Source organism: Fundulus heteroclitus, chromosome 8 (assembly GCF_011125445.2).
Source record: "Fundulus heteroclitus isolate FHET01 chromosome 8, MU-UCD_Fhet_4.1, whole genome shotgun sequence".
NCBI classification, from domain to species: Eukaryota; Metazoa; Chordata; class Actinopteri; order Cyprinodontiformes; family Fundulidae; genus Fundulus; species Fundulus heteroclitus.
The window spans coordinates 8,882,560-8,908,809 of record NC_046368.1 but is presented as its reverse complement, the minus strand read 5'-3'; the positions used below and the strand labels follow the sequence as shown (position 1 = coordinate 8,908,809).

The window sequence follows — 26,250 nt, the reverse complement described above, 5'->3', positions numbered from 1 at the left end:
CCTGGACTTTTTTTTTTTTTATTTAACCTTTATTTAACAAGGAAAAAAATCCCATTGAGATCAAAAACCTCTTTTTCAAGGGAGTCCTGGTAAGAGGCAGCAAAATTACATATTGAAAAGAGATACATTAAATTAAATGACAGGTACATAAAAAACATAAAGTAAAACAATTACAGATAATTAAGGCTGTTTCAAATTCTTTCACTTTCAACTTAAAAGCATTTAAGGATAAAAATTCAGTCAACTTCCAGTCTCTTTGTAAAAAAATCCACGCACAAGGAGCTGCGTAGATATAGGCTTGTTTCCCTAGCCCTGTGCGGCCAAAAGGAACATAGTTCACACACATGCTGCTGCTCTTTTGCCAAAATAAAATACCAAATGCTGCGCTCTGTTTTGGGAACCCTGGGAACTCATATGATTGGCTCAGGTACCAGGAATTAAAAACGGGCTACACTCTGGACCGAAGACCATACTTTTAAGTTTAAAAGGAGAAAAATGTGACAAAGACATTATTGATAGAGTGGACCGATTGTTTATAGGGAATGTTACTTCCACAACAGGTGACAAATGAGAATGATTTAAGTTGATTTTACACTAAATATTTTTACACTAAATACCTTACTTATAGCTCCTTTAATTTAAAAAAAAAAAAAAAGCACAATGCAAGCAATGTCCTTTCCACAGATAAAACAAAAGTAGAAAGAATTGGCCATAATAGACAGCTCCATGTTTTTAGAAACCTAACAACATGTTTCCACAGATAAAACAAAAGTAGAAAGAATTGGCCATAATAGACAGCTCCATGTTTTTAGAAACCTAACAACATGTTGGCACAAACGCCTCCTACCAACTTCCACACGTGATGTTTGAAGCGTGATGATTGGGGCTCGGTTTCCAGCCACAGGACCTGGGCACCTTGAACCCAATGAGCTGGGTATGAACTCTATCCGATTAATCTGTTTTTTCCTCCGTTTCATTTCACAAAAAGAAATTAAAGAAGTTATTTTAAAAACTTGCATTTATGTCAAGCATTTCATCTGGGAATTGACCTGAATTCAAAGTGTAACTGTGAGACACGCTTGTAAAAAACGATGGTGGCCCTGCCATAATAAAAAAAAACGAAAATACAACAAAATTGTTTGCTGCTAGTGGTATTACACAATGAGCTAAAAACAGCCTTCACTTCACTTGTGACACTTCAAACTAACTTAAAAAAGTAAATGAATAAATGAAAGTGCCTTATGGTTACAAAAACGTCCTCTACAATATTTTCGGAAACATATTCGGCATTCAGCAATGAGGGCATTGGCAAAACTATGACTCGGAAGTATAAAGCATTATGTATCAAACAAAAAATTGTGAAATAACTCAAAACATCTTGTAGATTTTAGCTTTTTCTAAGTACCCCCTCTTTGTTTTGAACAATGCTTTGGTCAATATTGGCCTTCTCTCAAAGAGCTTCAATAGGTTAGTCATCTGAAATGGTTTTCCAACTATCTTGATGGAGTTCTCAGAATAGTTATAAAGATACTGACAAACCATTGAATTTGCACACTTGGACGACTAACGTTTTGTTGTCAGGTAATAAAGTCATTTTATGCAATTATCATAAAAAGTATTAAAAATTGAACTATAACAAAAAGAACACATAATTAACCTTGTTACACACAGGAAGAAAAAGTTGGTGAAATGTCAGATCCCAAATCACGAATGTAGTAAAATCAGATGGCTTTAGTTTTGCATTGATGTAAACAAAAACAGCAGCATTTCCATTTTCCTCCTTGGCCAAACTAGCACTTCGCTGTTAAAAGTTGACATAATGTATATTTGCTCAATATCCTGCAGCATTGTAAGACATTCTCAGAGTCGACTAATGTGTTGGGCACAAAACTATTTTGACACGTGGGGATGCCAGCACCATGCTGTTGGAGCGCTTGGTTTACCTTGACTAACGTAACAATTTTAATCTAAATCATCTGTTCTGTTTGGTTCTCTCCTAGGATCTCACTAGGCACTTTACTTACTGGGATCAGCTCTAGAAATGTAAAAAAAGGGAAATATAATTCAATTTCACAAAATATTTTAGATTATACAAACTGTAGAATGCACTGGCTCTTCCCTCCCAATTACTTTGTAATCCTCTTTAAATGTTGTAGAGTGCTGAACAATCCGTTGTTGCACCCTTCCCTGATGACTTGGTGGTGGTCTTTGGGTGTTGTGGAATGGGTGCCGGGTGTTATCTTGTGCAGCGACGTACTGGTGGTATGTTTGGTAATTGTGTTAGAGACATTTGGGCTGGGCATTGTCATGTGGATGTGTCCTCTGTGGCAAACCAAACAAGACACGCGAGGCAAAGAGTTTATGCTAAATATAGACATCTTCATTATTTGGCCCAAACAGATCACCGTGATCAACAAATGCTTTACAATTCCTGGAGAGAAACCGACGTCATTCTGGTAAGTTTTCTACTTTTATGTGTAGTGGGGTGTAGTGTGCTTGGCGTAGGAGCACAACGCTAAGTCTAGGATAATAGTGCTACTTCAGAAGAAGAGCCGCACAGAACATAAAAGCTAGCGACGCACATCTTGTTTTTGTACACAATGTACGAGAATTAAGCATAAAGCAACCTTTCTATTGCGGGTAAACACAAAGCCTGCCTCCGATGCCGATTTTGATCTTGGTATAGGATGATAGCTGGGAAGAGCAAGAGTTTCTCCATGTGGAGAAATTCAGCTTAATTAAGAAAAGTATGAAATGTTATAAATTATGTAGGTATATACAGCACATGTTTATTATATAGTTTATTATTAATGAATATATTTTACGTTGACATTATTTGTCTGAAATGTAATCTTTGTTTACTCTTCCCTTTCTAGGAGGATGAAATGATAAATGAAAAAATTACTGCAAGCCATCATCAAACCCATTTAAAAAGGTCCAACATTCATGAAAATGACAACTTTTTCAAATCAATGCTCACTTTGCCATGCTGATCTGTTTGCACAAAGCACTCATGACCACATGTAGCAGATCTGTTGGCTTTTCATTCACCCAAGTCAAACAATACCCTTTCTAAGAATAATCCAACCACACAACACTGCTCACCACACACACACAATAACACAATGCATCTCCCAAACTGCGCCTGACTAAAGGCCCCCTCAAAGGCTCATTCCCTGAATACACTCTCAGGTGACAGCAAAACACAAAACCCTTCAGCGCCGTTAAGAAAAGTGACTCTCCAACAATAAAAGGAAATTATTCTGACAATTGTTTTTATAGACTGAAGCAGTAGCCTATAAATTATAAAATGAGACAACCACTGCTGTCTTTTTTTAAAAGCAATATCCTGCAGAGGGAAATGAGAACAGATCCTCATTCAAGTGAGCTCCTAATTTAGAACTTGTATATTAGTTGTGATCAATAAAAGCCTTTGATCGAGAAAAAAAAATCAAAAGGTGTTATATTCAGAAAAAAACTTAAATATAACTACTCTTCTCCGTTAAAGTTTGATGTCCTTCATAAAGCTCCCGGACGAGTTGGAGCAATGCCAACCAAAGCAATATTTGCACAGACCATGGTTTTTGATTTTATAACATTTTATTGAGAGTGAAGGACACATCAGACATATTGATTTTATATCTCCCAAAATGGATGTGTAACATTTTGGAGATGAAGTTTTCAGATTATAAAAAGAAGCCTTGAGGGAAATCATCCACAAAGTGTCTTGTTTGGTTTGACAAGGGCCTGTGGACAAAAATTATTTAAATTCAATACACATTTTGTGCACCACAGACATTTATGTCCCTGAAAATGTGATATCCATGGACAGAAAGCCCACATCGTCTCCAAGAGATGTCGTCAGCTCTTGGCAAGTCGGGGAGAGGCATTCAGGTTTCAGTTGGAGAAAGAAGCAGATAAGGTTACACTCCGTCTTGCTTGTGGCTTTATGCAGGGCTGCCGTGTCACGGTTTAAAAATTTGAATTGAAGCGCTCCATCTAAATTAGAGGCCTAACTTGATGCTCTACTGAACACAAGCAGTCCCAGTATCACGTTTGACCACATGGGAAGGAAGCACATAACTGCTTTAGCTGTGTTTAATGTTACTCCTGCTTACAAAAGGACAGTGCATTTATTCAGCTGTATTTGCTTTTAATAAAGTCAGCAGAAGCATGGGTGCGATGGGACTACAGTTCCTGTCCACATGGTTGACATTAATGCTTTGATCAGTTGCTCTGCAACAACAAACACCCCTTTGTTCGCTCTTCACAACCAAAGGGGAGCTCCACTGAATCTTTTTTTTTTTTTTTCAAGTTTACGGACATTAAAATAAAATAACACAGATAGAGGGGGTAGGCTTCTGCTCTCCCCCAGAATATTGGAGTTTGGGAGGCAGCGCCTCCAGGTTCGTGGGATGGGCTCTTGTTGGCCCAATCTCTGGGTGGATAGGCTGGGGGTTTAGGGCCGCAGTATGGACCGGGTAGTATGCCCACCCCCATCCCATCGGATGATGGGGTTCACCTCCTGGGGCTGGATACCCCTTTGGGGTGCCGGTACCTGAACCTGGGAGTATAGGATGCGTGTGCCGCACGTAAAATGTGTGTACTGAGTCGCTTTTGCAGTGTAAACATGTGGGGGCACTAGGTTTGGAAGCTGTGAATATGACTGGGCACCTAGTTTTCTGGTTTGTCCTTTTGTCAGGTTGGGTTTGGACTGCCCCCTCTCCAGGGACATCTCTGGCCTCCACTAAGTGTGGACCCCCCACCCGTCTGGCTCCTCTCCATGACTGAAGCCTTTGGCTCCTTATACATGAGACGCTTGCCTATTGCCTCTAAGAGACTGTCTTCCCATTACTACTCCGCATGATCCCACCTCAAAGAAAATACAATAAAAATCACGGGGGAAAAAAAACTAATTTTGGGCAGAGGGATCAGCATCGAAAAAAAAACAAAAAAAAAAAACGTGAGCCTCAACAGACTGAATCACTTGGATTACTTGCAAACCACAGCAGCTAAAAAACAGTTGGAGGCAGGTTCTTGAAGCCAAACCACTTCGACATCCGAGAACACGCCTGAGGGGTTGAAATACACACTGCTCATTTCAACTCTAAAGGGTCTAAGTTTCCCATGCTGCACCTGTTACTAACCCGGCAACCAGCACCTGTGAGAAAGCTCAAGCATCAGAGGGGACAAAGCATCTTTTTTTCAAACCCTTTGAATCAGTGTGAAAAAAAAAAGTGTATCTGTTTGTTCACCACAAATGTATGTTATCAGCAAACTTGTCCCTTTCAATACAATGCCTTGTTTTAAGAACAGACTGAGTAAGGTGTACAAAAAGTATAATTTGTCATTCAAAGGGTAGGCAAATTTTAAGGTTATTACTACTAGCATGTTGCGCTGCCTCCTCTTACATTGAGCCTAATGAGGTAAGACAATGATATATGGTGCAGATCGTCTTCTGAATCAGCAACAAAGTCCACTGTATTTTATAAGCCTGGGCTCAAATTAAAGCGCATATTGCTCCTACTTTTGATAATTCAACCAATCACCTAAGGTCCACTCTGACTTTATTGCTATGTAAATGTCAGTATCAAATTTCCTGGTTCACCATGGGTGAGGGAGTGGCACCGCACTAGGAGGGGAAAGGCTGTGACTCAAATGAAAGCAGGCACTGATCCTTTGACAAACACATATCTAAAAAGGCAGAGATTACTACGCATTACTCTGTGTTAGCACAAGAGATAAATCTAAATAGAATAACACTGTTACACTATATAAATATTTGGCAGACACTGGAAATTTGAAAAAGGAAATGCTGTGAATTAAATGCATTATGAGTGAAACATCTTGATCTAAATATTTAAAAGGACTGACAATTATGAGTATATCCTTGGATGAGAATATTCTTTCAAAATGCATTAATTTCAATTGGGCACCATTTGATCCTGTGTCAGGTCTTTGCTGTTTGTTGTTTCTATTTGTTAAAGAGAAGATTTTCGTATACTATCTGTTGGTAAAATACCTTGTAAAATAATTCATACTGCAAGTCTTTCACATTTTGGCACGTTACAATCAAACGTTAATGGATTTTATTGTGATTTTATTTGATCGACTGAGACAAAGTAGCACATAACTGACATTGAAGGAATAAGTGAAATGTTTTAAATTTTTCTTTTTAGAAAAGTGATACATTTGTTTTCAGCCCCACATGAGTGAACATTTTAATATACACCTTAGACTGACATTTCCAGACTTATAAATTAAATTTGGCCTATTTTTCTATTTGAAGTACAAAAGTTGATTAATAATTAAGACAGATGGAAAGATCAACAGTCAGACACATGGATGAATAATAGGATGTACAGAAGGATGAATGGACAGATGGACAAATGAAGGTGAGGTTGCTCATCCAGGAGGACTGAATGCTGCAAATCAATGACTCAATGCAAACTGCTGAGGTTCCTAAGAAAACATTTTAACCATTCTGACTGGATGATTTGATTGAACTGACTGTGTAAAGCACCCTGAGATGATATGCTGTTAATTGGTGCTTTATAAAAAAGTAGGGCTGGATGATAATTCAATAACGATATATAATCGATCGATAGACAAATATTGATAGAAAAAAAAGGCTAAATAACAAGTTGAATAAAAAACAGTTTTCCTTATTCTTGCCATGTAGATTAATGTTACAGTCATTACATCCTCCCAACCAATCACAACGCAGACCCAGGAACGCTCCATCACCAAGTTCCACCCCCTTCAAAGAGCACGTTATTTTTTGGTTTCTTAAAAACTTTTGTTTTGATAAAAAGTTGGTTGAATAAAGGGTTGAGTTTGAATTCAGTGTTTGTGTGTTCTGCATCTAAAAATAAGTCGCTAAGCAGCAGCATAAAATGGCCTGGGCTGCACTTATAATATATGTTTTGAATTTGAAGATAATTATCGATAACGATGAATATGTTTTCGGTTTTATCAATATGCTTTTTTTCTATATCGTCCAGTCCTATAAATAGGTGGAATTGAATCGGTCGTATAGAAGCCAACACAAAAAGTACTCTGATCAAAGCAGCTGGAAAATACAAATATTTTTCCACCACTATTTACTTTTCCCATTCTTATCAAGACCATAAAGATTCTTTAAATAAATCAGGACCCCTGAGATGCATCACAGCTACTTTGTGGTTTTAAAGAAGGGTAAGCTTTTTGGAAAAGACAAGAAAATGAAAACTACAATTGACAAACAAAATACATGCCAAGGAAATCGTTGTACAATTCATGCAGTTTTTTTTAATACACATAGACTTCTGCTTTTTGGCCTTAAAATCAGTTTTGGTAAAAAAAAAATATATATATAAGAAAATTTAAACATTCATCAGATTATATCGCCCTTGATCTATTTTCCATTCTTCTGAAGAAATTCCCGTAAATTCAGACATATCAGATGTCTCAGCTGGATGTAAAAATCAATCGGAGTGGGTGTGAACACAGTCTTTAGTTGCACAGCGTGTAATGAGTGATGCAACAGGGAGTAAGACGAGTGTTGAAGAAAATTTAGAGAGAAGTAATTATGCAGGCAAATGTTGATCGGTGCTGGCCACCCTTCCTCAGTTTTCATGTTGATGGAAGTAAATGAATTAGGTTAAATGCTGTACTTACTGCTAGTTTGCTGCCTGCTTACCTCCCACCTGAGTGTTAAAATATACCAATTAATTTCACCCTTTGAAGTTTTATATTCAAGCCGCTCGAGGCGCTTTCTATAAAAACTGCACTTTAATCAAAACTTTGGATGGTGCGGGCACTAGAAATCCGAAAAGCCTGCAAAAGTCCAGAGTGGAGTGAAAATCCCTACATGCATCTCCATAGGGGGAAAAAAAGGGGAGATTCTAACAGAGGGAAGATCTGAGCCACCCAGACATGCTTTATTTTTGTCTACATTTGTTCTGTTGTTTGTGACTTTAAAGGATAACAGAAGCCTCACAAAGGTAGCCCTGGCCCATAGAGGTTCTTTTTTTTTTTGCCTTAGACCGTCTTTGTTCGCCGTGCTGTGGGTAAGAATGTGGACAATAGGCGGTGATGCAATGCGAGAGTTGGTTGAAAGGCCACCAAGGTGTGGCACTCAATGAAATCTGAGAACAAGCGTCTTGTTTCATTTTCGACTCAAGCACACAGCCAGACACTCACTTTACTCTCTGTATTACCTTTAATGAATGAAAATTTTCACAGACAGACTTTGTAACAAGGCTGGCATGAATAATTATATTTCAGGCATGGTGCTAAGTGCAAACATCAGCATGTTGGCAAACAGAAAAATACTGGAACACTATCCTCAGGGGAAGCAAGAGTTTTTTTTCTGTAGACGCATTTATGGCCAGTCTCATGGTCATGCATAAATGTAAGTTTCTGAAACTGCCTATGGAGATCGCCGTAAAGAATATGCTTCAAATTGCAAAACATGTCTATAGGTTGATTTCCAGGGGCAGCAAGTTACAGTTCAGTTTTAAGCTCTCCAAGCAACCAACGGTTCTTTATACAGGTGCATCCAAACGCTAATGTATTTCAGTAATTTCACACATGCTACTCAAAATTAAAGGAGCACTGTGAAAGTGCATCATATCTCAATTAGAAGGAAAAAAATCCATGCTGGACACTGACAGGAAATGGGTAAAGTGCAGGGAACAAAACAACGGTGCATCATTTGATGAACATTGAAATTACAAACAGACAAACAATTAAATCCTAACCGCCAGGTTCCACATCATACATGATTGCTCCATTCCGTTTACGTCCGACGGAGCGACTTCATTGTTATGTTATTGAGAACAGTTCCACATTCTCCATGACTACTCCGAACGTCACCGTCCACGGACACGTCATTCACCGCCAATTTATGGAACGACTCCAATTTTCTGTTCCATCGGGCTCCGGCCCGGGTCTAGCTCAAGCATTTCAATCATAACAAACAGGAAAAATAATCCCACCAACATCCAGTTTGTCGATGTTAAACAGCATTAATAGAGATCTTAACCACAAATTTTAAAAAAAATGTAAGTATTCGGAATAAAGTTAACCGTTTTATTTAGATGTTGGATGCAAACCACTTTTTTGCATCAATTAAGAAAGCAGATTTGTCACTTCAACAATCAATTTAAAATCTGATAATCTTCTCCAAATAGATTTGAATTCTGCTTGTAATGACGATGATCCCATGAACTCGTACCTCTCGCTCATGCTCTACTTGGGCTCCAAAGAACTTTGGAGTGGAGCTAGATGGAGTAACTACGGATGTAGTAGGCGTTGCTTTTCACGGACTCACGGAGGCGGTCTGGAATGGAACGGACACGTCCAAGCAAGTGGGATGTGAAATCTTGGGGTACATCAGGGAGAAAGTGAAACTGAAATTCTGATGCGGCAGGGTGGACCAATTTCCCTAAATGTAATTGCAGCAACTCAAACTGCTGCTCCATCTTTTATGGCCTCCACATACTTGTCTGCATGCTTGACAATGTCGGAGCTCCTATAGATCCTGACTAGAGCATCACTGAGCTCCTGGGCAGTCTGAGGAGCAACCTGGGGGTATCAGATAGATCTAATTAGGATGTCCCAGAGACATTCTGCTGGACTTAAGTAGGGGAGTGTGGAGGACACTCAATGGTATCAATTACTTTATCCTCTAAAGGATAACGCCCGGAACTGGAGACCGGGCGTTATCCTGCACCAGGAAGAACGCAGCAACCCAATGCACCAGCACAGGGTCTAACATTGGGCCTGAGGACTTCATCCTGATATCTAACGCCACTCAGGGTGCAATCGTTTATCCTGTACAGGTCTGTGTGTCCCTCCATGGATACCTCTTCCCAGACAAACACTAACCCACTACCAAACTGATCGTGCTGAGCTATGCTATGAGCAGCATAACGTTCACCACAGCTTCTTCAGACTTTTGCCTTACTGACACTGGAGCTCATGAGTGAACCTGCTCTCATCTGTGAAAAGAACAAGGCACCAGTGGCAAACCTGCCAGTTCCGATGATCTCTACCAAATGTCAGTCAAGCTCCATGGTGCCGGGCAGCGAACGCAGGGCTTACTAGATGATGCCTGGCCCTCAGGCCACCCTCATGAGGTCTGTTTCTAATGGTTTGGTCAGAGACGATCAGGGCAGTGACCCGCTGGAATCCATTTTGTAAGGCTCTAACAATATCCTGTTCCTCTTTGCACAAAGCAGATGCTGTCCCTTCTGATGGGTTAAGAACCAATGACAGCCATGTCCAGCTCTCCTAGAGTAACTGCCTGTCTCCTGGATCTCCTCCATTCTCCTTAGACTGTGCTGGGAGACACAGCAAACCTTCTGTCACATATGGATGTACCGTCCTGGTGGAGTTGGACTGCCTGTGTAACCTCTGTAGGGTCCGGGTATCGCCTACCGCTACCAGTAGTGACACTGACCCAAAGCTACTCAAAAGCAGTCAAAAGATATGAGGAGGATAGAAATCTATGTGGCCTCCCCCTGCAAGACCATTCCTGTTTCTGGGTTCATTTCATTGCTGCCGGTTTATTGCCCCGTTTTAATGTCAATAACACCAAAACATCCGACACTGATCAACAACCCACTCTCCTGCAGAACTGGCCAGATCAATATTCTAGAGGTTTAACTGACTTGATATTATACTCTAAATAAAGTGTTTTTTTAACTTCCTTTGAGCAGTACATCATATTTATTTATCACGCATATGGTACCATGCCTTAAGCTTTTACTTCTGTTTGGTTTACAGCTAGAGAAAGCACAAAACTCACAAAGAGAAAGAAAAACAGGAATATTGCTTAAGATAAAAAATAAAGAAAGTTTTTTTTAACAAAGATATATTCTGCTCTAGACATGTTATGCACTACATAAATCAAAAGGAAGCCAACTGAGGCTGGACTGTCACTGACTTTAATAAGGTTAAGCTACAAAAGTGTGTCCACAAAGAAGCAAACCATTCACAGAGAGCTGGATTCAAATATAATATATATAAAAAGCTTAGTGGAAAGAAAAAGTGTGGTAGGAAAAGGTGTGCCATCAACAGGGAGAACAGCGGCCCTGAGGGGATTGTGAAGCTTATTCAAGAGTTAGTTCACTTTGTTTCATTAAAGCAAGACCCCCCCCCCCCCAGTCTCCCTTCAGTTGGCAAAAAGAGCCGCTTTGCTGTATTAAACAAAAAGCATGAATAGTTGAGAAGTAACTGAAGAGAATTAAAAACACAAATGATAAGGTATATTATGAAATCATTTATTAAAGATAAAAAAATACCATAGGCTGAAAGAAAGCTATTCAGTGTGGAGACGCAAGATGCATTATTAGCAAAAAACTGTAGAAGACACTACAGCGACATTTGCTATCTCTATTTGTCTATGTTAATAATTTTGTTTAATTATGAATAAGCCTAAACTTAATCACCAGCTCTTATTTAACGTTTCAAAGCAGCCTCCTGTCCACCTACCTCAGCGTCACCATGAAGATCAGGATCAGAGCATGTAGAGCTGCTAAGGGGTATAAAGGGTGTTGTTGACCGCTAAACTATGGACTGGACAGTTTTCTTTATTGACATGAACTGCAGTTAATAATACCTAGAGCTCTAAATAGCTGCTATAGCCTTAGATGAAGTTCTAGCTCCACAAACGTGTGGGTCAAAGCAATTATCACACTTTTTTGTCATGAAATGAACAACAAGTTAACATTAAGAAACACTGCAGACTAACTTAACGAGTCTTACAGCTGCAGCGGGCTCTGATGGAAAATCTGTCTATGCTTGTCAGATACATCTACAACTCAGGAGGTGGTTGTAAAAAGTGTGTTTTAGGTGCCAAAACACACGAGAAATAATATTTTAACATCTGACAGCTTAGAGTTGTAGTGGATAAAGTGATGAAATCTCTGATACAAAATCTTTGCCCACTTGCTGAGCACATGTTCCCAGCATTCATCATGTTTGAATATGGACCAGGAACCATGAAATGCCATGAGGGACATTTATCCTTCCCTCTTGGACCCTCTGCTACCTCTTAAAACAGAGCAGGTTCAGATGGTCGATCTGCTTTGATTTCACCGTTTTCAGCACTTTTCTGCTTCAGTTCAGTCTCGGCTATTTGTTATGCTTCTACTGTACTTCCCCCTCCCCCCTCCCAACAGATTTCTTCCACTCACTGCACCAACACATTAGGTTGGTTACTTTAATAACAAGTACTCACCTTCAAAAAGTGGATGGACGTGAGGTGTGTGGGATCCAAACTGAATCAGGACAGGAATGTCAAGCTCTTGCCGCACCCATTCCACCACATGTGGAGACGACGACGACCCAGACTGCGGCCCTGATGGAGGGAAACGGCACTCCAGCTCCACCGAGTCCCCGACCTTTCCACGGACCTCTGACTCTGCACCTTCAGTGGTTACTAAAGAGAGAGTTTATTAGTGAAATAAGAGGTTAGTTTCAGGCGCGTTATATTGTAGAGACTTTAACCTAAAATCCAGCTGATTGTCAAACATTCCTTATATGAGACAATAAAGAGATACTTACAAAAGTGGCAAATGACTACAACTGCCGCGAAAGTCTGCCAGTATGATCTTCCTGACCCCATATCTGTCACTCACACAACCTGCAGCCTGTTCTGTCTGTTGGCAAGAGAGACACAATTGTCACATTCCCATTACTTCCTTGGCTGCGCATAAGCTGACAGCCGTCTGTGACAGCTTTCCAACCTAAAAAGACTCTAACCGAGCTGTCACTACTGCTATCGTTTTACAGGAAGGGGAGAGAAGAGCACTCAGATTTTTCTATAGTTTTCCAATAACTGGAATTCATCCCACATCATTACACAAATGGGAAGAGCAGCCTCCGCCGCCAGAAAACCTGGCCTCCAATCTCCCTTTTTCTACAAGTTAATAGCATAAATGGCAAATAAATCTTTTGAGTCACGTGCGCCGCAGCAGCTAAGTGTTTTATTTAAAGCACATCAATAAAAAGGTATTTGGCTGAAACAGCTGGGAGACCAAGCAGTCAAGGACAGGGACAACCTGAGAGGACGAGAGCGCTTTAAGAAGCAGCAAGGTATGAAATCTAATGCCAAAGTGCAACGATAGACTCAAATTGGCTCCGATGTTTGAAATGTACAAGAGAAGGTCAGAATGGAATATCTGTATTATTAAGAACCTTTCATTCGTTCTAGATTAGGAGACATAACCTATGCATTGCCTATATTTGTCACATATGCTTCATATTAGGGGGGTGCTGGCCTAGTGGTTAGAGCAGGGCGCTTGCACTCAGAGAAGGATGCAAGTACCCGGTTCGATCCCCAGTGTCTGCACTCTGGGTCCCTGAGCAAGACCCTTAACCCCAGAACGCTTCCCGGGCGCCGCACATGGCAGCCCACTGCTCCCCTAGGGGATGGGTTAAAAGCTAGATACCACATTTCTTTGCTTGTACTTGTGACAGTTCAATGACAATAAAATTTAATTCTATTCTATTCTATATTTGTTGTTGATAAAAGAAACCAGAGTGGCAAGTGAGCGCTTGTTCCCACTAGCCCACGGTCCTGCCACCGGCCTCGTTCTAACCACTCCGCGCTTCAACACAGCAACAAGGAATGTAGCAGCTGATGATGGTTTTAAGATTCATAAACAGTCTGGATTAAGTAAAAAAAAAAAAAAAAAAAAAAAATTGGATATGTGGACTCCATTACTTGCACAATTATCTGCATTGTATCCACTCATCTGTTCTTCCATTCATCAGGTAACCTCTAATAAATATATCAGTCTATTCATTAATTTAATGGTTCTGCTTGGTTTCTTGTTGGAAGTGAGTTTTCCTCTCCACTGTCGCAACATGCACACTCGGTATGACGTATTTCTTCAAGTCAACGATGGCAGTCAGCGACTGTCCTCTGTGGCAACATGTTCTACCAGGAGGATAAATACTATCATACTATCAGTTGGGCTTCCTTAGAAAACTTTTTAACCAATCTGTCTGGATGATTTGATAAAATGCACTCAGTAAAATGCTTTGAGATGACATGTTGTTTATTGGCGCTATATAAATAAGCTGAATTGAATTGACAAGAACGGCAGCGAAGAATCCACTTTAGTCTTAGAAAGACTTGGAAGAGACTGAAATTCTGCAAAAAAATGAGGATGAATAGCAGATGACTTGTGCAAAGTTATCTTTTCTGTTAAATCCTTCTTTCTGCTGTTTAAAACATCTAATAAATAAATTATTAAAAGGTACTGTGAGTCTTGTGGTGCCAATAGGAAAGCAATCCATGTGTTGGGCTGATTCCTATCCAAGAGAATGGGCTTTCTCCTGATTCTGCCCAACAGCACGTTCATGAGTAAAGAGTTGGACCAAGATGTCCTCAAAGACCTGTTCTGTTCATTGAATTTCACGTAACAAGGTAAAAGTATGGAACATTCTAACATTCATATTCCGGCTTATGCATCCATTATTGTTTTAGGGTAGCAGAAAGGAAATCCAGACACCCGTTGCCCGAGGGGCGCTCCCTGGCTCATTCTGGGGTATCTCACAAAGATCCCACACTAGAAAGGTACTATAGACCCTCCATTAAGCCCTAGCTCTTCTCTGTATTTTCCTCTCACTGGGATGTGCTTGGTGACTTCTATTACAAGAAAAGAAACCTATGAGGTGGCATCACTGTGACATTTTAAAGAAGCACAAGCTGTTTACTTTCGAAAACTTTGAAAATATTAGCACACTAAAGCTTTTAAAGTTTTTAAATGTGTGAACAGTCTTGTATCGCCACTGTTTTCTGCTCTTATTGTCAGACGTCACGGCCCACTTTGACCATCCACTCGAGCCTCAGCCAGTGGGGACTGTATGGTCCCAATGCTCAGGACATCTTTTGGACGGTCCAGTTTCTCCTCCAAGGGACCCAGACTGTGGAACTCTCTCTCCACTGACTTTAAACAACTGATATTAACACCTTTAACAGAGGATTAAAACAGTGGCTGACGTCAAGACAGAGACTTTCACATAACAATGTCAATACGTGAATTAGTCTTAAGTTTAATGTATACAATTATCTGTTTTGCATTTTAAATTGTCCGCTGTTTGTAATTATTTCTACTGTACTCTGCAATATTAAGTTTTTTCTAAAAGCCTCCGATGGACTGGTGTTGAAAATTAGCACATGTGCTAATACACTCAAGCATTGCATCTGGTTTGTCCAATAAATAAAAAATTCTGTACAACTGCAACCTTGATGTTGCAGAAGGAATGAAACTATCTCCATGATCCTTTGGCCTCAGATTAAGATCAGTTCTAAGACTTTTTTAACAACTTCTAAGACCTCTCTTACCAGCGAAAAGAGAGGTTGAGCTAAAGCAACGTCTGAGCCGAGGGCGGACAGGTCAATACCGAGGCATACCAAGTTACAGCGTCAAAATCTAGTAGCTTTTAACTTTGGTTTAAGACAGTATCTATCATTGGCATGGGTTTATGTTAACATTTCATTGATCAGATTATCAACATCCCTCTGATTCTCGGTCATTTATGCACTTCCTGATCATGAGCAGTGAACACTAATGCAAACCTCATTTTCTGTCTCCACCCCCACACCTTTATGGCCCTTTTTCATCTTAGGGCCGGGGCAAAGTCTAAACCGGTGGAAAACAATTACGTGGGCTGTCAACAGTTACCGTGCTTTGTTCCACCCACTCCCATGCTTCGGTAAACAGCGCGGCGTACAAGATTTCCTCCAGAATTAATGTGAAAGTTAAAACTCAATCTGCAGCCCTTCTGTTCATTACAGTCAGCTGGAACATAAACACTCCAATCAGCAGTCCTTCACCTGCCTGACTTTTGGCTATGGCATAGAAAACTTTATGCTGAACAAAATGCATTTGATTTAGAACGTAAAGTGTTTGAGAAGAGTCGACAAGGAGAGCCAAGGAGAAACTGAAGCATTATGAGTCAGCTGTAAAGAGGAAAACATTGCAAAACTGTCCATCACTTGGTATCTTTGTTCGTCTCAGAATGAACAGATGCTCAGCAAACAGGCGCATCTCGATAAGTTAGTGAATTAATAGTTTTACATGTTATTCGGTGGCCATCTGTATAAGTCTATCACAGGGCAGCAGAGGCAAGGCAAGGTAAATTTATTTGTACAGCACATTTCAGTACAAAGACAATGCAAAGTGCTTTACATGATTAAAATATAGGAAAATAAAACAGAATAAAAGCAAGTTGGAATAAATTGTAGAAACAAAATTAAATACGGAAGAATAGAAACTAAAAGCAAATGTTAAAAACAGTTGGACTACTAAGTTATGTTTAAAACAGTTTAACTAGAATAGTCGAAGGCAATCCTAAACAAATGTGTTTTTAATCTTGATTTAAAAAGGAACTCAGGCTTTCAGCACTTTTACAGTGTTCTGGAAGTTTGTTCCAGATAAGAGGAGCATAGGAACTAAATGCTGCTTCTCCATGTCTGGTTCTGGTTCTGCAGAGCAGGCTGGAGCCAGAAGACCTGAGTGGTCTGGAGGGTTGACACACTGATAACTAGTCTGTGTTGTACACCTTAGCCCTAAACCTGACCTCTAGCCCAAAGAAAAGGCCCACACTTTACATCAAAGACCTCACTTTACCAGTAAAATAAGCTAAATATGTTCTCGCTCAGCTGCAAGTACAAATACACACACAAACACAATTACATGAGGGCAATTTAGAGTCAACAATTAATCTAACAGTCTGGTTTTTGGACTTTGGGAGGAGGCCGGAGTACCAGGAGAGAACCCACGCATTCACAGCTAACAGTGCTAACAATTGTGCCAGCCCTATTGTAATATTAGTGTTCAATATTATTGTTGCAAAAAATTACTGTTTGGAATGTAATATTTGTTGCTTTTACGTACCCAGCATCAGAGACTCAGGCTTTTAGTGTACACAGAGTCTCACTGCAGTAGACACACACACCTAACACCGAAGGTCATAGAAAGAGATGGAAGCATAGGAAAAGATACTAAGAAGGAGTTGTGAGGGGTTTCTTGAAACTGATGTCATGAAAATATTTATAACTATTATCATTTTCACATGAATTTCTAACATAATGCAGTCCTACCACCCTTGAGAGGACTGTGAAGCCAAACCCCCTAAAAGAGAATGCCAGTGCAGCCAATTACCAGGAAATCGTGCAGCCTTCTTCTACCACAGTTTTTTCTTTGCTCTCAACGTTCCATAAATATTTCTGCATACTGGATGGACGTGTCAGTGACTGTCAACTGGACAACTGTATTCTACCTCGGAAGCTGCATTGGGTTTTCACTTGCTGTGAACTAAATCAACTAAATTCAGTGCTAGGCATTTCAATATGCGTAAATAATCTGCAAAACATACGAGTTTCATTGTCACCGACACCCTCATTAAGAAGGGTGAGCAACAGAAAAGGCGTGCTAAGCTATATGACCGTTCACAGGCTGCTGTATCACAGGACATTAATGGAAAATTGAGTGGAAAGAAGAACTGTGGAAGAGAAATTAGGTGCAAGCAACAGGATGACTGAAAGCAAAGCCAATTAAGGAGTGTGGATAAGGGGGGGTGGGGGGGGGGATCGGCTGCAACTACATCCCTTGTGTTAAGCCACTCCTGAAATTCTAATGGCGTTCTTATTTATTTAAATACATTTGCATTCTCTCTTGTTATCCAAGTAGGATAAAGATTAAAAGGACTGAGTGCCCAGCAATGCCTTTTATAATTCCAAGTAGTCAAGAAGAATAAGCAGACAGTTTTGGTCTAAAAACTGACAGCTCCAGATAAATAAAACTATTTCTTATAGCATTATTGGTCAGAACTATGTGTGTGTGCCTGGCAAAACAAAAAGCAATAAAGTGGATCACCAGTGGAAAAAAAAAAAAAAAAAACAGACAGGAGAGACAGAGAGGCAAACACAGCAAGAGGAAAGATAAGAGGCAACAAAAAAAATCTCATTAAGCTGCAGGACATTTTGTGTCATTAAATCAGAACCAAAAACTGAGAGCTGCCAAACAACGCAGGCCGGCTTTGTTTGGACGGCGTGGTGACTCAGACTGTCTACGTACATCTCCCTCAGACGTATTCCTGCCTTCATCTTGACACTGATAGCACAGCTGCGATGGCACGGCACTCTGGAAAAAGCTTTAAAGATATAATGAATGAGCAGGTAGCTCTCAAAAGGAAAGCAGCTTGCCTCACACTGATTTATCACCTGACAGAAATAGAAATGTCAGTGACAGGCATGCCGTTGAAATTCTGTTGCTGCCTTTTCAATCAGTGTAAGGAGACAGGCTGAATAATCAAGACCGAAGCCCAAATTTATCAGGCTCCTCGTACGGATGCGCGTTTAAAAACCAAAACATGAACAGTCTCTCCCGGCACAAATGTGTTCCGATCAAATTGAGTTTCTCCTCTCGTAAAAGTTCTTTCAGGAATCCACGTCGCTGGCATCAAAACAAGTCTTTTTTACGCCATTCCAGTTTATCGATCCAAGCGGTGCAGTGACTGTACGCGTTAAGGAAAATGAAGCACTAAACTTTCCTCCTCAGAGTATGTGGACTATTTCCAGACTGCTTCTATCTGCCAGCGACACAAATTGGACATTAACCTCTCAATAAATGGGAAACAGTAAAGACGAGAAAAGGTCAACCACTAATGTGTGCGACTGTAAAAAGGTAAAAAAAACGCGCCTATGACCTCGAAAGCACCATTAGGAATATCCAAGATCAACTACCAGAGCTGGAAATATGGAGTAAAAAAATGCTGTAGTGGGAAAAAAAAAAAAAAAAAAAAAAAAAAAAAAAACCCATGAGATTTGACATTTCATCTACAAGATCTGCTTTCTTCATGTCCTTCAAAAATAATTAAAAAATATTTCCCCCATTAAGGAATTTTGTCATAATTAAATGGTTCAGATCAAACTAACAGAAATGTCACTTAAAGATAAACTAAGAAAATCCAAAATTATTGTTTTGAAATACATTTAAACCCGACATAATGTAAAAATGCTATAAATCATGAATTACTTGATCACACAGCCCTATCTGCCCCTGAAGCAGGGAGACGGCTTCTCTGTGGAGAACCTGCTGTTTGGAAGGCATTAAAGCGTGGCTAGCCCTGAACTTTTTAAATTTTAACAATAAGAAAACTGAGGTAATACTCTTTGGACTAAGTTGCTCCTGTGACCCGAGAACGGTTTATTTGGGATCCCCTGACAGCATATTTTAAACCAAGAGTCACTGACAGTGATTTAAAATTAGACGGTCAGATTAGAGCAGTTGTTAGATCAGGTTTTTAATCACCCGAGGCAAAATTGAAATTCTTTGTCAAGACAACTCCTTGAAACATTGATCCATGCTTTTTTTATCATCCCGCCTGGATTTCTGTAATGGACTCTATGTTGGAGTGAATAAGTCATTGCTTTCTCGTCTACAGCCGGTTCAAAACGCTGCTGCACGTCTTTTAACAGATGCACCAAAAATAGAGCATATAACCCCCATTCTGGCCTCACTCCATTGGCTCCCGGTACATTTTAAAAAGTGTTTGAATGACCTCTTCATCCCTATTCACCCTCTCGGCCCCTCAGGTCAGATGAACTGCATCTCCTGGAGGTACTGAGGTCTAAGAGGAAGCTCAGAGGAGGTGGGGCCTTTTCTATTCTTGCTCCTCAATTATGGAATAACGGCCCCTGCATATAGGAGAGGCTCCTTCTGCCTACCTTTAAAACTCGCCTTAAAACCCACTATTATTCTTTGGCTTTTACCACTAGTGAGATTTAGTTTTCATTTTAAATTGATTTTATTTTTTATGCATTATCTTTTCATTTCAGTTTTTTAATGGATGTGTTTTTGCTTGTAGCGATGTACAGCACTTTGATTCAGCTGTTGGCTGTTTTTAAGGGCTTTATACATAAAGGTATGGTATGATCAATATTTTTCTTAAGACTGCAAAAACAGCAGAAAAGTGTCCAAAGGGGCAAAAAGATGAATAGTTCTGTCTACTTTACAAAGCGAAGAGGGTTTTATTTTCTTTTTTTGTTATCCTGGCGTGATTTCTGCACAGGCCTTTGAAAATCAACATTTTACCTAAATAGCGGCCTTCAAACAAAATGAGTAGGCTAAAAGATGTTTAAAATGCAACCCATCGGGTCTGGGTCATAGAACTATTTCAAGAACAAAAGATAAAACAGTCTGATAAAATCCTTTCTAAGCAGCAAACCGCAGAAAGTCATAATACTCAGTGGCTGAGTAATACTTGAAGAAAAACAAACTTGATGGTCAATTACAATTTAAAGTTAAAAAAACCACACACACATCTTAAATTATTGACAACATAACATAACTCACCAATCTAACCCAAGTCCAACTCTGATTGGTTGATCAGCCCCTCTTGATGTCTCCTCTCCAACCCAAACGGCACAAAAAAAAAAGAAAAAAAAGTCCCGACCCCTTTTGGATTACAGTTGCAAACTGAGTCGTATGCTCTGGATGCGTTTGGACTGTCACTTGGTAATTTTCTTTATGCTCCAACATGGTTCTGAATTTAAAATTGGGAAACCACAAGGACATTAAAAAAGACCTGGGCCAGACAAAACCACTGTTGGATTAGGAAAGTCTACCCCTGAAGTCAAGAGACGGGAGGTGTTCAAATTATCCAACCAACTGGTTCAGAAAGACAACACAGGTGCCCTGACCCAAAGTAGGGCATCCTACAGCCACCAATATCAGTTCTGTTGGTGTTAAAAGCTGATGAATCAAAGGTGGGTCCCACTTTATTTCCTACGCCTCATTTGTTAAAACTGGGACAAAAACTAAGACCACAAACCCCGTCTACTTGGTTCCTAAGGAGCTGATAAACAGATTAAGTAAGTTAGTATTTTTGGTTTGGGTTAAAATATTATTTTAGATTTGTTTGTCAGTTTTTTTAAGTTTGATTCAGTAAAAAGTAAAGGAGAAGTTATTTTGACTAATTAATATACAACATAGCTTACTCAGGCTACCTTGTTCAAGGTAAAACACAATTGTAAGAAAACATTGAGAGAAATTAAATTTGATTCATCACTGCAGAGATGTAATAGCTACAAAAAACAAAGGTTTGCTTGACCTTGTTAATAAAAGGCAATGAAAGATATTGAAATTAACAAAAATGTAAAAGATGAGTAAATAGAGTTGTTAATTTGTTAGGAAAGATATTTCATTTTTTAAATGTCATTGGTACTGATAGAATTCAGTAAAAAAAAAAAAAGAAAGAACTCAAAAGCACCAAGCACAAAGTATGGCTGCGGTTTTCTAAGGATTATCATCTTTAACCCAAATATTCTACCAGATAAGCCAGAGAAAACACTGAAGCTACTGCAGTTTATCATTTCAGGAGCCGATTTCATGATCACTAAAAGCTGCAAAAGCCAACCTGCCTTTTAGAGCGACAGAGAGAAAGAGAGAGATTTTCTGGTTTGATATTATCAATTACAGTGCGTTGTGAACCTATTTAGATCCTTTCTACTTTTTTTTTTTACATATATTTATTCCATTGCAGCGAAACAATTCAAAGTATATTACTGAGATTTTATATGACAGAGCAAAATATGACAGAGCCAGTAGTTTGGACTCCAACAAAATGTGCAGTTTGATATGTTGAGCGAAACAAAGGGATCTTTTTAGGGGAAACTTAATAAACATGGGGTCAGAGGGGGTCAAATTCTTCAGTATTTGACTAGCCAATCACCAATCTGAAGCAGTGAAGGATAGGAACCTTGAAGAACACCATCATAACCCAACTTCAAAATAGCTAAAAGATACGTTTTGTAGGAAAAGTCACAGTAAGTAGTAGTTTAGTCCTAAAAACCTAATAAATGTGTGCTCCAACTGTTCTCTTTGCTCTCATGCCTTCCTATTCCAACGACTTGTGTTTAAAATTCTAGGTATTCTTTGCCTGACTCATCATCACTGGGCTATTTGATGCTGTGAAATGTCATGTTGGAGCTACTCCTGTCAGCCACCTCTCACAGGAAAAATAAAATAAAATGCACTTCATTGGCATTCAACCTGCTCTAACCCAGTTCGTCTTTGTTAGTGCGATAAGTAACTTTACCACAGAGTTTTCCCCTGGGAGCTTACTTTATTCAGCCTGGCCCCTGTTAATCTACATCTTATTTTTTCCCCCCATCCTTGCACATGTGTTAGAAAGGCGGATTTTTATAAATCCAAACACGCGCCTTCCATCACAATGGGAACCCTCCGTCTTGCTCGGTTTGATGTGCACTTAGGGGGAAAATAGGACAGGGAAAATAAAGAAGGTTCCACTTTAGCGGACATCCCTACGCTCGGAGTGACAGTGTTTGGTTTCTTTCCTGTGAATCATGTCTTTTCCACTGAATCAAATAGATAGAGAGACTGTAAAGCCCTGGTGTTCCAAGTAAAACCCAGCAATATACAGGTCAACCCGAAGTCACAAATTCAGTCTGCAACTCCAAATGCACCGTGGCCACAATTTTCTTTCCGTTTCTCCATTTTGTTGCTCTGAAATGATTCAGTTCAACCAAATTTTAACATCAAAGATACCGCTCAAATGCCCGGTTCCTCCTGTCAACGCAGTTTCAAGATAACAAAAGGTGCCACACTCATCTGTTCAAACAATCATAAACACCATGGGAGTGTCCAGTCATCACAAATGGGTTCTGGTGTGAAAGTATGACTCATCTCCAGAGCAAAAACTCGCTCAGAGACAAAGACCTTTGTCTTTGCAGACATGTCATGTGCTGCACCAGTTCTGTCAGGAGGAATGGGCCCAGATTACGGCAAACTACTATGAGAAGATTGTGGAAGGAAACCCATAGAGTTTGACCCAAGTCGTACAGTTTAAGAGACAATTCAACCAACCGGTTCACAAATGTATGTAAACATCTGAATACACTGCAAAAACGGAACTGAATGCAAGTAAAACTTTCTTGAAATTAGTGTATTTATCCTTGATTTGAGCAGGAAAGTTTAAATGATCTACCAATGGAATAAGATTTTTGCAATTAAAGGAACAATAAGTAAGAACAACCTTTCACAGACATCCGCTATTTACTCAACAGTCTGTTGTTGAACTGAAGTTTTACCAACACAGGACTGGTCCATAATGTTGCATTTTATTCTACTTCTGCTCCGCTTCTCTTACTGGCTTCCATGGTGGCAGGCTGCTGCTCTTACGCCAACATAAAATATCAAAAGCTGCGTTCTGCTTTCAGAACTCTGGGAACTCTCATATGATTGGCTCAGGAACCAGGAAGTAAACACGGGCTACACTCTGAGCCGAAGTCGTTCAAAGGGAGAAAAACGTGACTAAGGCATGTTTGATGGAGAGGACCGATTGTTGATAGGGAGTGTTACTTCCATCCCAGGTGACAAATGAAAATAATTTAGATTGATTTTTCAGGAAACATCTTACTTATTGTTCCTTTAAAATAGAAACAACTCATCTCATTTCAAATGCAGTTTATCTAATTATTTTTTATTTTATGGGTCAAAATACTAAATTCCATTGGCAGATAGTCTTATTTACCTGCTCAAATAAAGGACAAATACACTCATTTCAGGAAAGTTCACTTACTTATAGTTCCCTTTTTGCTGTGGTATGAAGTAAGAAATAAAAGATCTATGAATTAACAAGTGGAATTATATACTTAACAAAAAAAGTCCAACTAAACGGTTTGCGTTTAGTTGGACCATCATTTATATTTCAACAGGCCAATGACCCCAAACACACCTCCAGGCTGTGTAAGGGCTATTTGACCAAGAAAAAGAGCGATAGGCCAGATGACCTGGCCTCCACAATCACCGGACCTGAACCCAATCGAGAGCTGGACCGCAGAAAGTAGGCAAAAGGGTCAACAAGTGCTAAGCATCTTTGGGAACTCCTTCAAGACTGTTGGAAGATACATCCTCACTTAAAAACAGGAAAAGTTTAGGATCTGCAGTGCTGTGGGCCTATTATCTTCCAGAGGCTGTTTGAACCTCATTAGTGTAAAAAGGCATCAAATACCAGCACATGTTCAATAAAAACTTACTAAAAAAAAAAGAAAATTGGTGTCCAATGGGTCTTACAGCTCGATAGTGATCTAAAACATAAAAGTAAAACTTACATGGAAATTGTTCACCGGACATGAAATCAACCTTGGCATCTCGTTAGAATGCAGTTCAAATAATACTTTAAGATTTTCTGGTCTCATTTATATTTCCTGCGCTGAGTATTTTGCATTTAGCCATCTGTATTGAGCTGACAACAACGGTATCTTAACATCAGAATAAAATGACACAAATTATCTGTCTTTTGGCTGATCTGCATTGCAAAACGCATCTGTCTCCATGGCAAGGCACAAGGCAAAGCTGTTGTATGAAATACTGAGAGATTATTACAAGCAAGCTTTTAATATTTTAGCCCACGGGTGAGTCAAGTGAAATGCAGAGTGAAAACAGAAAATAATTGGCTTTAATTTGAAGTCAGGGCCTCCTTGTTTTGATCCTGAAGGCTGGAGAGACACATGAACCTGCTCAAGGCCACAAGCTTGGCTCAGTACAGCTACACTAACGCTAATATTTTTCATTTTTACAAAATTATATTTGAAAAGCCATGTTCTTTAATCCAGGAGGAAAAGTGAGGCTTTTATAAAAAAAAAAATCTGATTTCCAATTTTCCCAGGTTTTAAACAGATGCTGTCAATACTTAGACAAGAAAATCCACAAAACCTGTAGCTAAAGTGCTGACATGACACTAGCTAGATTTGTAATTTTATTCCACTTCAGCCTGCTTTAGAAGTCAAACATCAAGTGTTTACTGTACTGCTGCAAATCAAGAGGCACCATATGGGCTCGTCTCCTTCTCAGGTTAATTAAGTACCACTGAGTTCGTTTTTCTGATGATGCAAACTTTGTGAGAGGGAAAAATTATCCATGAAACCGGGAGCCCAGCTGGTGCCTCGAGAGGCTCGATAAAAAGCAGCAAGAGAGTTTCTGAAATCATTTAACGGAGCTCATCTGGGGAAGTTATCAGAATATTTTTCCAATTATCACTGGAATGAAGATAGACGTATATATACACACACCCACTTCCTGGTTCTATACATTTCCACTATGTTTAATGTAAAGCAAAACTACCTCTTTGTTTAAACACATTCATTTGGAAAATTTGATTTCTACAATGTTTTTTCCCCTGCTTTGATATTGAACATTTTATCAGACAGGCGCCTCTTATCCGTTGTGCTCAATATCACATCGTAACAGACGTCAAGCTCTATTAAAACCATAGCTACTACACTGTAAGAACTGATTTTTTTAGGGAATTAAATCATAGCCATAGAAATTAATATTTTAGTCAAGCATATCAATTTATACAGGTAACGCTCAACAATGTGTCAGCCGTTGTGGCTGAGAAAGGTTTCTGTGGTGGACCAAGAAGTTAAGGTTGCAGCAAGCAAGCTTTGGCTAGTTTAGAGACTAAATTGCCGGACTCCAGCAGTCATTGGCTGAGATGTGAGCTACAGCCTGCAGTCGAGACGGCTCGGCAGTCAAACACAGAGACACACAGGAAAAACAACCGTGCATGCACCACTCCATGCAGAAGAACCTCAGACAGGGGTTCAAACCCAGGACCTTGTTGCTGCAAGGCAGCAGTGCTACCAACTGTGCCGCCCAAACATACTGTAGTGTAAAACATTATTAACGATGGAAGCAAAAGTTAGTCATTCAAATTACTTACATTTTAAATCAAGCATAGTAATTTGTAAAGGCAGTATTACAAAAGGTGGTTGAATTCTAATATATTTTGAAAATAAAACCTTCTCAAAACGTTTTGACTCATATTTACTGTTTGGTCAGCCATATGCTAATCTCATTTGTTGTGTGCAGCGGGCAGCAGAGAGTATTATGAACATCCAGCTTTAGCAAGTTTAGCGTCAACACTACTTGCTAGCATGCTATTCACTTTGACATATAAAAAGGCTGAGCTTGTTAACCCTGAGATAGTCTTTTGAAATTAAAATTTAAAGTTAGGGCTTAGAAAAATTAATTTCTGAACTCATGTGTTTCTTTTACTTTTGGATCACAACATTTCACTTTTCATTACAAACCAAATAAAAAGGCTCAGAAATTCAGGTAAACAGTGTAACTGTCCAATTTGACCTACACACATTCTTTGTGTGATTTAAAAGTCCTTTTAACATACTACTTACTCTTTTGAAAATGTTGCATACCA

General features: G+C 39.5%; 1 protein-coding gene across 2 annotated transcripts in view; it reads right to left on the bottom strand.

Annotated features, from left to right (window-relative positions):
• Window positions 1-26,250, bottom strand: part of igsf9a (immunoglobulin superfamily, member 9a) — a 90,188-nt gene that overhangs the window by 62,510 nt on the left and 1,428 nt on the right. For both annotated transcript variants that reach the window (XM_036140073.1, XM_036140074.1), the window contains exons 2-3: window positions 12,556-12,650; window positions 12,230-12,430 (exon numbers count right to left, since the gene is read on the bottom strand). In XM_036140073.1, the coding sequence (XP_035995966.1) occupies window positions 12,230-12,430; window positions 12,556-12,616 (262 nt within the window). In that variant the 5' untranslated portion in view covers window positions 12,617-12,650. The remainder of the gene's footprint in view (window positions 1-12,229; window positions 12,431-12,555; window positions 12,651-26,250) is intronic.